This window comes from Heteronotia binoei, chromosome 2 (assembly GCF_032191835.1).
Source record: "Heteronotia binoei isolate CCM8104 ecotype False Entrance Well chromosome 2, APGP_CSIRO_Hbin_v1, whole genome shotgun sequence".
Lineage (NCBI taxonomy): Eukaryota > Metazoa > Chordata > Lepidosauria > Squamata > Gekkonidae > Heteronotia > Heteronotia binoei.
In genome coordinates, this window is record NC_083224.1 from 151,243,622 (window position 1) to 151,255,635 (window position 12,014).

The window sequence follows — 12,014 nt, forward strand, 5'->3', positions numbered from 1 at the left end:
GTCATGTCATGAGCTTCCTTGCTCCCATCAGCAGCTGCCAAGATTCTGGAGCATTTAGTACCAGGAAGCCTTTTTAGTTCCTTGTTCACTATGGTAGCTTTTGAACACAAACTAGTGAGGATCAGTGCTGCGTGAAGTCATATATGGTATAACAAGCAAAGAGCAAGGTTACTACCTGAAGCTTTGCTTTACACAACTATTCTAATAGGGGTTTTTTTAAGCAACATCTGTTCTGACTGGAACAACACGAAACATAATTTTGAAATATAGAATTTTTATTTAAATCCCACAAGGGTCAGAGAATTGATCAAGAGAGGGAAGGGAAGCTTAAATTTGCAGTCAAATACAGATACAATTTGCAATAAGGGGCTGTATCCAGTTAGCTTGTTTGCTCAATCTTGGCCCATTTTGCTTAGCCTCTACCCCATGAGACTTTTGTGCATGCAAGTCCCACAATCTTCAGCATAGCGTTGGGCAAGGGGGGGGGGGAGGTTTGGACTTTTTTCACCAGTGGAAAAGCTGGCTAGATTCAACCCAAACTATTTCCAGTATAAATGCATAAAAAATAGGGAGCTTTGTCCCAAGGCCTCAGACTCCTAGCTATACCACTGGTCAGACATAATATATCCAGATATAATAGAATGCACACACACACACCGCCTTTCTGCCTGAAGAACTGGCAAAAATGTTTGGAAGTTAAAATGTTTGAACATTAGAGATCCATATATAGTAAAATATTACTAATTAATTTATATACATTAATTGCTTTGCTTTTGAAATTCTCAGGTAATACTTGTTTAATTCGGCTAATAATTATAAGGATGAATAAATTAGTAAATTATTCATTTATTAATACTTAAATGTTATATATATATATATATATATATATATATAACTACTTAAATATTATAAAGTATTATAGAATATATTTTACTATAACCTTTAAATAACTGGGATTTAATGTTCACCTTAAAATAAATAATTTTCTTAATTATAGTACAGTTACTATATATCAGTAATTATATTTACAAATATTTATATAATAAGTTATTTGTAAAATTAATTTACTATATACATATATGTTCACATATTTATATTTATAAACAAATGAATTTACATAAAATAATGTTTAATTTCTTGTTTAAAAACTGGAAATCTAGTATTAATATGTTAAATATTTATTGTTATGTCTTCCACCTAGTTACCTTATAAACACTAACATTATAACAGAAAAAAATGTTAAAGAATGACATAGGTCAAATAAAAAAAATCAAACTGTAATGAGAAGTTAACGGACAGTCGAATATCTTCACTAATCCAAGTCACCAGTGTGATCTTGGGTGTGTGTGGCAGAGCATGGAAATGAACACAAATAGGGATTAGATGAATTCTTAAAATTCCTTGTTTGTCGTAAAATCACCCACCATACAATTTCCTGGTTTTCTAGATCGTTTCATAGGAGGAGAAACTTGAGGCCCCACTTGTGGTATGTGTGATATCACAGAATCATCCATTGTGAAATAATTTTAGTAAGCCTGATAAGCTGTCTAGAAGATAGATATAATTGTGAAAAGGCAGTGGATCATCTTCATTTTTGGATTTTATGTTTCCTGCCATCTGAGAAATGAGAACAAGAAAAACTCACACCTGTTTTCATCTTGCATTTTGCAGACAGCTCACCATGTTCACATGCATTCAACACTGTGTTCCTCCAGGTTTCATCCCCCCACCACACACACATTTTTTTAAAAAAAATCCCAGTCTAGGAAAAAGGACAAGCACATAGGTGGAAGGGGAACATGGAGTGGAAGTGGCTTCCAATTCTTTCAAGAACAAATCCAACAAACCGTCTCATCAAGTATCTTTGACAGCCAGTGGTTGGGCCAATATCAAGATAAATTAATCCTAATTTAGAGAAACCATGGACCCTGTCTAGCATAGTGATGCTCATAGTCATGCTCAAGTTAACTGCAGTGGGAATTATTCTTTCATCAGTAAAAAACAGTCTAAGAATTACTTAGATATTATTTCGTGGGAATTCAGCCCTAAGACACAAATTATGTTTTCATTTTGTCAGGGCCTAATTTTCTGTATCTCTTGATACACAAATGGTGGTCTCTGTTAGGAAAACAGCTAAACTAGTATCTCTACCATTTTACACAGCAGCGTGGAACTAGCGAGGACTCGTGAAAGCAGAACCCCATTTCTTCCTTCCTGTCTTTCTCCTGCTCAGTGTTCCCTCCCTCCCAATCACCGTCTTCCTGTTCTCAGTTGCTCCCCCCTCCTACTTTTTGCAACCTCCATCTCCTCATTTGGTAGCCATCACTGATGTTCCATGCCAGACCTTGACACAGACATCTTGGTGTCCATTGCAGGCACTATGGGAACTCAAATTGTCTCAGCCTCTGACAGTTCACACACACACACACACACACACACACACACACACACACACACACTGCCACCCATGGCTGTGCATGTGCATGATGTCATTATTTTGTTGGAGGGGGTTGTTGCCCCAAATAGAATTGCTTTTTTACAGAATTGGATTTTGAGGGTTCTTCTGGGTTTTTAAGATCCTCACTGGTCACTGTGGACCAGCAGAATTAGATTTGGTTATGATGAAAATGCAAGCCCCCATTTGGCTACCCTCCATTGCATTTGTACAATTCACAACAGGTGATCTCTTATCTGTACAATGAGTTCTACAATTGGTAAATAACCAGAAATTTCACCTAGGGGTGATCTGTGACCAGAGGATCTATATGTTCAGGCCGGAGGGGGCCTAGGAGCATTGCGGGTACACCTCACTGGGTTTCAGTGCTTGCCAGAGGTGCCAAGCTGTCTTAGGGTTATTGGGGGGGGGGCTGTTGGAACTCTGGGGATGTTTATCTGTTATTCTGAACCTGCCTTTGGAGACTTCGGGGTTAGCCTGGCTGGCTCAACATGCGTTTCCATTCCTCTGCACAGTTGAAAAATTCATCACAGTTGATGGGTGTGCTCTGGACCTCTGTATTTCAGCCTGGGAGGGTGCGGTGAGAATTGTGGGACTGGGCACATTTCCCCTGCTTGTCTGGTGGGACTGGGATGCCTGCCACGCTGGTGTGGGGTTATTTTGGGAAGCCCTTGTCAGACATTATGTCATGTCTGCTTTCTGTCATTCTAAATCTACCTTTGGAGACTTTGGGGGGGGGGGGTGGCTGCAATCAGGCCCATAGCCAGAAGATTTTGGGTGGAGGGGCCCCCAATAGGGTTGCCAAGTCCAATTCAAGAAATATCTGGAGAATTTGGGTGTGGAGCCAGGAGACTTTGGGGGTGGGGCCAGGAGACATTGAGGGTGGAGCCAGGAACAAGGGTGTGACAACCATAATTGAACTCCAAGAGAGTTCTGGCCATCACATTTAAAGGGACAGCACACCTTTTTAAATGTCTTCCTTCCATAGGAAATAATGAAGGATAGGGGCACATTCTTTTGGGGCTCATAGAATTGGACCCCCTGGTCCAATCCTTTTGAAACTTGGGGAGTACTTTGAGGAGATGCACTAGATGCTATACTGAAAATCTGGTGCCTCTACCTCAAAAACAGCTCCCCCAGAGCCCCCGAAATCTCCAGATCAATTCCCCATTATACCCTATGAGAATCGATCTCCACATAGGGAATAATGAAGTGCTCAGCAGACGTTTCCCTCACTTTTCCCTCCCCCCCTGTTTCTGGTGACTCTGAAGGGGGATTGGCCTCTCTATTCATGAGTTGCTGCCAGCTTCTTCACAGCAACGCAGACACCCCATCCCAAGAGCAAGCCTTTCAATCGGAGACTGAAGCCTCCAGAGGTGCAAAGGCACATGGTCCTCTGGGGGTGGGGCTTCCCCCCACCAACCAGCTGACTGGGAGTGGAAAGGAGTATGGGAAAGCGGAAGAACCCCCACTGGGACCTGGGGATTGACAAGCCTAGCCCCCAAAGTAAAAAATTTGGTGGGGGGGCTGCGGGGCCAATGACCTTGTTTGCATGGAAGGCTCCACTTGGGGAGCCCTTCATGCAAACTTCATGAGTTTCCCTGCCTCCTCAGCCCACCGGCCGCCACCAAACTCTCCTTTCCCTTCCCTTCCTTTAGTCCCCCCCCCCAGGCACGGTACCCGCCCTCTCCTTCCCTTCGCATCCCCCAGTGTGCTGCCCGCCACCCATGCCTTCTTCGCCAGCCTGCTGCTACCACCACCCATCCCTCATTTCTCTTCCCTTTGCACCTCCCCCAATGCGCTTCCCGCCACTGCTGCGGTCTGTGCCTCCTTTGCTGGCTTGCCACCACCATTACCACCACCCACCCCTCCTTTTCTTTCGCCTCCCCCCCGGCGCAATCACCACACCTGGGCCCTGCTGTGATTGCACGCGGGGCAATGGAAAGGGAAGGGAGGGGTGGGCAGTAGCGGTGGCAGCGAGCTGGCGGAGGAGGCATGGGTGGCGCTGTGGTGGCACGGTGGCGGGAGGTGCAAGTTCAACGGTGCTGAAAAGAGGGGCCCTACAGGGGGAAGGGGGGTTAATAGAGGGATCATGCCCCCCCCAGGCTCCCTTGTGGCTACGGGCCTGGCTGAAATCTTAGGGGGGATGCTTGTCTTGCTTCCAGTATCTGGATGAGGGGATCTGCCCAGATTAAGTTTCCCTGTGAGTCTGGTGTCACTGGCTTGTTCTTGAGCTGTTCCATAGATCTCTGTAACTGTAGCTGTCTTTTCCAGAGAGAGCACTGAGGTGGCCTTGTGGGGGGATCCATAACTGGGACCCCAGAAATGAAATCCACCCCCAACTTACAGAGATTGTAGGGAAGTGGGTAACAGGGTGAGGTTTCCTGTGCATTTAATGTGTGGCCTGCAGGGGATCCATTCTATACACTTTGGAACCTGCGCCTGACATTTCCCCCAAAAGCACTTTCCTGGCTTATGCCATGTTGTCACTGGTTCCGCTGAGCTTGCAGGAATGCCCCCCACCTAGGCTTGCCAATTCCCATGTCCCAGTGGGGTTCTTCCACTTTCCTAGGCTCCTTCCCGCTCCCAGTCAGCTGGCCGGTAGGGGGAAGCCCCACCCCTGCAGCCCCCATGTGCCTTTCCACCTCCGGAGGCTTCAGGCTCCACTTGGAAAGGCTTCCTCTTGTGTCTGTAAGGCTGAATGGATGTTGTGTCTTTAAGACTGAATGGGGGCGGGGGGGGGGGAGTAAGCAGAAGAACATGGCTGCTCCCAGTGGCTGTGGTTGCACAATCTTTTCAGAGGTCCTTTGCATAAGAAAGGTAACTTGAACCTTTGGTTGCTCTGTGTTACTTTGAAGAATGTGGAACTTCAGCAACTTGTGAGTAGAGATGCCAATCCCCCCACTTCAGAGTCATCAGAAATGGGGCGAGGAGAGGGAAATGTCTGCTGGGCACTTCATTATTCCCTATAGAGATCAATCCTCATAGGGTATAATGGAGAATTGATCTGGGGGTACCTGGGGCGCTGGAGGGGCTGTTTTTTGAGGTAGAGGCACCAAATTTTCAGCGTAGCATCCAGTGCCTTTCCTCAAAATGCCCTCCAAGTTTCAAAAAGATTGAACCAGGGAGTCAAATTCTATGAGTCCCAAAAGAAGGTGCCCCTATCCTTCATTATTTCTAATGTAGGGAAGGCATTTAAAAGGTGTGCGGTTCCTTTAAATGTGATGACCAGAAGTCCCTTTGGAATTCAATTGTCCTTGTTACAACTTTGCTTATGGCCCCACCCCCAGTGTCTCCTGGCTCCACCCCCAAAGTCTCCTGGCTCCACCCCCTAACTCCCCAGATATTTTTTGAATTGGACTTGGCAACCCTACTCCCACCTTCAGTTTTTACTGCCAAGATTCTCAGGGACTTTGGTTTTGTTCTTCTGGGCTTCCATTGCCCTTACCTTTTTTTGCTGTCTTTCCCCCTCTATTAGAAACAATGAAGGATGGGGCACCTTCTTTGGGGAACTGTAACTCAGACCCCATAAATCTGGTCATCACCAAGCTTGGAGGGAAGGTAGAGGAGAGTCACCCGGAGGTCCACTGTGAGTTTGGTGTCTCTAGTTTGCACATGATCCGTTCTATACATTTGTGAACTTCTGGACCTGCTCCTGTCATTTCCCCAGAAAGCACTCATCTGGGAGCACCTTCTTTGAAGGGGGGAATATACTTCAGCCATACCCCATAAATCCAATTATCACTAAACTCACAGGGCAGATAGAGGAGAGCCAGCCAGAGATCCCCTGCATGTTTGGTGTCTTTAGTACACTGGAGGCATTCTATCAAGTCATGAATCTTACAAACTGAATCAGTTCATTTAGGGCCAAAAAGTTTGTGACAGCCCATTGTTCGCAGACCGGGTGCACCACAGACTGACCTGAACTGCATTTCCGCAGTTTGTGCCCATCCCTAATAATCTGGGTAAACTCTCGCATATTATCTGGTGCATCTTCTTCATATCCTTATCTATAAACTTTGAAACAAGAGCCAAATAATTTTGTTTTAACCCAAGCACAAAACTCAGACTAGCTCAAAAGCCTGTTAAAGCAATTCTGTCTTTAAGCCTGGCTAGATGGTTAGCAAACTAGGAACTTTTGTTTCCTTCTCTGTGAGATTGCTCTAGAGGAGCTGAGCAGCATTGGGGAAGGCTCAGGTCCAGGAAGCTGTTGGCTGAATCTTGACAATAGAGGGCATGGCAAGAGATGGGAACCTATAACAGGGTAAGAACATAAGAGAAGCCATGTTAGATCAGGCCAATGGCCCATCCAGTCCAACATTCTGTGTCACGCAGCGGCCAAATATATATATATATATATATATATATATATATATATATATATATACACACACACACACACACACACACACACACTGTGGCTAATAGCCACTGATGGACCTCTGCTCCATATTTTTATCTAACCCCTTCTTGAAGGTGGCTATGCTTGTGGACGCCACCACCTCCTGTGGCAGTGAATTCCACATGTTAATCACCCTTTGGGTGAAAAAGTACTTCCTTTTATCCGTTTTAACCTGTCTGCTCAGCAATTTCATCGAATGCCCACGAGTTCTTGTATTGTGAGAAAGGGAGAAAAGTACTTCTTTCTCTACTTTCTCCATCCCATGCATTATCTTGTAAACTTCTATCATGTCACCCCTCAGTCGACGTTTCTCCAAGCTAAAGAGCCCTAAGCGTTTCAACCTTTCTTCATAGGGAAGGTGTTCCAGCCCTTTAATCATTTTAGTTGCCCTTTTCTGAACTTTCTCCAATGCTATAATATCCTTTTTGAGGTGCGGCGACCAGAACTGCACACAGTACTCCAAATGAGACCGCACCATCGATTTATACAGAGGCATTATGATACTGGCTGATTTGTTTTCAATTCCCTTCCTAATAATTCCCAGCATGGCGTTGGCCTTTTTTATTGCAAACGCACACTGTCTTGACATTTTCAGTGAATTATCTACCATGACCCCAAGATCTCTCTCTTGGTCTGTCTCTGCCAGTTCACACCCCATCAACTTGTATTTGTAGCTGGGATTCTTGGCCTCAATGTGCATTACTTTGCACTTGGGCACATTGAACCGCATCTGCCACGTTGACGCCCACTCACCCAGCCTCAACAGATCCCTTTGGAGTTCCTCACAATCCTCTCTGGTTCTCACCACCCTGAACAATTTAGTGTCATCCGCAAATTTGGCCACTTCACTGCTCACTCCCAACTCTAAATCATTTATGAACAAGTTAAAGAGGATGGGACCCAGTACCGAGCCCTGTGGCACCCCACTGCTTACCGTCCTCCACTGCGAAGACTGCCCATTTATACTCACTCTCTGTGTATGTAAAACAAAGTATGTATAAACAGTAGTTTAAAAAGTATGTATGTTTAAAAAGTATGTTTTAAACAGTAGTTTAAAAGCAGCCCCACACACACCGGTCAGCCCCTATTTGTTTTATCCTCCTGTCCTACTGCCTCCACTTCCCCTTAGGCCAGAAGAATACATCAGAGAGCCCTGGTCAATGTAAAGGGAGTAGCACTGGAATGTTGGTGGGATAGCAAGTCTGTGGGTGTGCTTGGAAGCTAATTCAAAATTCCTACACCGAAAGTATTTCTTCTTGCAAATCATCACACAGGCACGTGTATGTACTTGTGCTGGGAAGCAATGATTGGTAAGAATTTAATAAGCTTTGAAGGGGCCCTTAGGGTGTCTTCTCTCTGGCTCAGGCAATACTGTCACTCAACTTATGGTTCTGCTTAGAGTTTCTTGCTGGCACTTGGTAGTCTCTACAGGGTAGTTTTATATCACTCTAACCCAGTAATTGATGGGCTCAAAAGAATCCATCTGAGAGACTTCAGGTCCAGTCAATTGGTGCTTCCCAGGTGCTTTTGCCATCATTATTTCCTTTTTGTTTTCAAAAATTTTCTAGATTGTCTAGAGTCTGACTGTTTCTCACTTTTATTCATTGACAGCTTCCTACGGTTTTAGACATTAATTCACCAGGTGCTGACTTGCGCTCATGGGGCCGAATATTTTCTAATGTGTCTCAAGCAGTGCAACAGGTAAGTGTCTGGGGAGTTGAAGTTCAAACTATGTATTGTTCAGAGCTCCAGGATTCTAACTTGCAATTCTGCGAATTTTTTAAAAAACCAAAGTAGTCTGGGGCAGACAATGTCTATAAAGAGAGGTCTGTTAACCCTTTCTTTTCCTATCATTTTTAGCTCAAAATAGCCCTATGAAAATCTATCACCCTGCAGATGAAAAAGCAACTTGGGGAGAGTGATTTTGAATTGCAGAGGCACCATAAAAGAGATAAGCAGCATATCTCCATTTCCCCACCCAGATATACAGCTAGATCAGGACTGTTTTAAGCTTTAAAATGCAGAGGAAAGAGTAAAGGAACTCTGCAGTGTAGTTTGTGATCTCCCTTTCAAAGCAGCCATTTTCTCCAGGGGAACTGATCGCTGTAACCTGGATATCAGTTGTAATACTGGAAGATCACCAGCCATCACTAGTCCTTTCCTATAGGAATTTCCCAGAAATAAATCTCACTAAATTGAATTTATCAGCTGTTTCTTTGTCTTTCAAAGGTGCTGCTATTTATTTATTTTGCTTACTTTTTTAAAAAAAACCCATTTATTGTGATTATAATAAACTGCAAAACATATAACATCCATCACATGCACATTAATAAAACCATGCATTGTCTCCTGACTGAATGATTTTCTAAAGATGGATATTTTCACGAGTGTTCCTTTGGAAGGCCTAGAATGATGGCACCAACCTCACCTCCAGGGGATGGGTATTCCATCAACTACAGGCAGCAGCTAGAAAATGCCTCCTGCCCGTATCAATAATAAATCTGTCAGCAGCACACACTTGTTCCCACAGGAGAACACCATTTGTTGATTTCAATACATAGGCACCTGAAGGAGGCCTAAGCTGTTTAGGGATTTAAAGATTAAGAACAGAACCTTGAATTGGGCCTGGAAACAAATTGGGAGCCTGTATAGCAAGAGTAGCCCTGGTTTTACATCATGCTGGATCCCACAAAGGACCCTTGCTAACTGTGTTTTGGAATAATTGAATTTTCAAAATCATCTTCAAGGCCAGCCCCACATAGAATGAAATACGCAATGATCTCGTGTCATCAAGGCATGTGAACTAAGGAAAATGTGTTCTGCTACAGCTGGCTGACTGGAGCATCAGGGCAAATTCAGACACCTGAAGGACAGTTCTGGGTCAACACCCCCCTGCATGGGGTAGGCATGAACGGCACTTCCTGCAAGTGGGTGACCAAAACCCTGAATAGGATGGGTTCTAGTGGGAAACTGCTACTCTTTTTCCTTTTCCTTCCTCCAAAGTGGGAGATGGTCTATGGGTACTTGGGGCTCCCCAGCCCAGGGCTCAGGCAAGGGAACCCATTGGCTAAGAATGGCCCTGAAGCTCAGCAGGTTACTTTAGGCCAGTCATTTTCTCTCTAACTAGCCTCACAGGGTCCCCCCCACAATTAAATGGAGGAAGGAAGATCAATATGTAATCTTTATATATACTGTATATATTAAAAGCTTGTGTCCTATTTTCACATGCATAGTAGACCCTGGCCTGAAAATACTGCCCTCTAAAGGGAGGGGATTTCTATAGAGACAATGAGTGAATGGTTGCCTGGCAACATGACAGTAAAAAACGGGAGTTGACTCTTAAGGAAAAGTGTTTTTCTCCTGAGGGAGTGGCAATTTCTGAATTTCTGAAGATGTTTGAGAGGAAAAAAGTCTGTGGAAATGGAGAAAGGCAGTTGGCAGAAGTGTGGCCATCTTCTAATGTGGCCGTTTGATCCTGAGTCCTTGTAGGTTTTCTGTTATGACTTTGAGGAAAAATGGCTTTTCAAAACTTGTGAAGAAGAGAGACCTTACCAAGTGTAATACAACCTATATGCAGTTTGTGAATCAGAGTCAGAGACTCTGGAGGCTTCTTTTTTTCTTATCCTAACTTTGGGACTGCTCATTGCTCAGTAGAATTTCAGGAGAGAAGCCATGATGACCTACATTCTAGAACAGGGGTCCTCAAACTACGGCCCGCGGGCCAGATGCGGCCCGTTGAGGACGTTTATGCGGCCCGCCGGGTTATGGCAAAATCAGACCGGAAGTGACGTTCGACCTAAACTTGCGTTAGCAACGCACACTTCTGACACTGGGCTGAGGCGGCGGAGACAGAGTGTGAGGTGATACCGAGGTGAGGTGAGTTCCCAGGCCGGGGTGTGTGGTGTGAGGAAGGGAGAGAGATGCAGAAGACGGAGAACTGATGGCCCGCAGCCTTGTACAGTAACGGCAGTCTGGCCCTCCAACAGTCTGAGGGACAGTGAACTGGCCCCCTATTTAAAAAGGTTGAGGACCCCTGTTCTAGAAGAACTAGATTGGAGTCCAGTAGCTCAAAATCTTGTTGGTCTCTAAGGTGCTACAGGACTTGAATTTAGTTCAATGAAATTCATTATTCCCACTGATTTGTTTAAAATTCCCAGTTCTGAACCTGTTGTTTCCTGACCTTGAAATAAAAGCTATTTGTTTAAACGTTGTTCAAAGTTTGGAATGGGGCATCCACAATTCTCTGACCTCTACATTTTAAAGGATGATATACATTCTACTCTGAGCTCCTTGGAAGAAGGGTGGGATGGAATTGTAACAGAAATGTAAAAAAAAAAAAAAAGCAATAGATATGAAATAAATGTAGAGAACACGAGCGTATAAAGGCAAGATGCATCCCTTCGAACATCAAAAGCCTGTGAGAGGTAAGGTTTCCTTTAACTGGTATTCTTAGCAAGAGATTCTGATCTGAAAGCCAGTGTAATGTAATGGTTAAAGTGTCAGCCAAGGATCTGGGAGATCCAGCTTTGAATCCCTGCTCTGCTTGCTGGGTAACCTTGGACCAGTCACAAGCTCTCAACCTAACATACTTCACAGGGTGACTGGTATGAGGATAAAATGGAGAAGGATAGAATGATGGAAATCATTTTGGGTTCCCTCTGGAGAGAAAGGTGGGTTATAAATGAAGTGAATAATCAATAAATTTACACTCCACATAGGCGTATCCTTCTATATTTAGTATAACTGCTGATAAAGATGCTTTGTTTCACTACAGCTAATACGTAGGCCAAGTGTTCAGGATCTTTTGTCTGTTCTGCGACCACTTGTGCAAAATGGAGAACCAGAATCCTTAGGGCAGCTGATGAGTGTTCTATCTGATCTTCTCTGTGGCTATCCAGAGGGAGGTGGCTCCCGAATACTCTCTTTCAACTGGTACGAAGATTATAATTACAAGTCCTTCCTTGGAGTCGACTCTACAAAGAAGAAATCTGTTTATTTATATGATAACTCAACCAGTAAGTATGTCGGTTGTCTGTGACTCTGTACATTTTCTATGGGAACAGATTAAAGATTGATCAAGCTGCTATTTATACAATTAGTTATTTTAGGTACTTGGCTTAAACAATTAGCATCTCATCTGTGTCATGTCATAAGGTA

The 12,014-nt window shown here is 44.2% G+C and overlaps 1 protein-coding gene across 1 annotated transcript in view; it reads left to right on the plus strand.

The window, feature by feature from the left end:
* The window catches only part of ABCA4 (ATP binding cassette subfamily A member 4), a 179,447-nt gene that overhangs the window by 51,871 nt on the left and 115,562 nt on the right, over positions 1-12,014 (plus strand). Inside the window, exons 8-9 of the mRNA XM_060232234.1 lie at positions 8,469-8,558; positions 11,632-11,872. Of these exons, the coding sequence (XP_060088217.1) occupies positions 8,469-8,558; positions 11,632-11,872 (331 nt within the window). The remainder of the gene's footprint in view (positions 1-8,468; positions 8,559-11,631; positions 11,873-12,014) is intronic.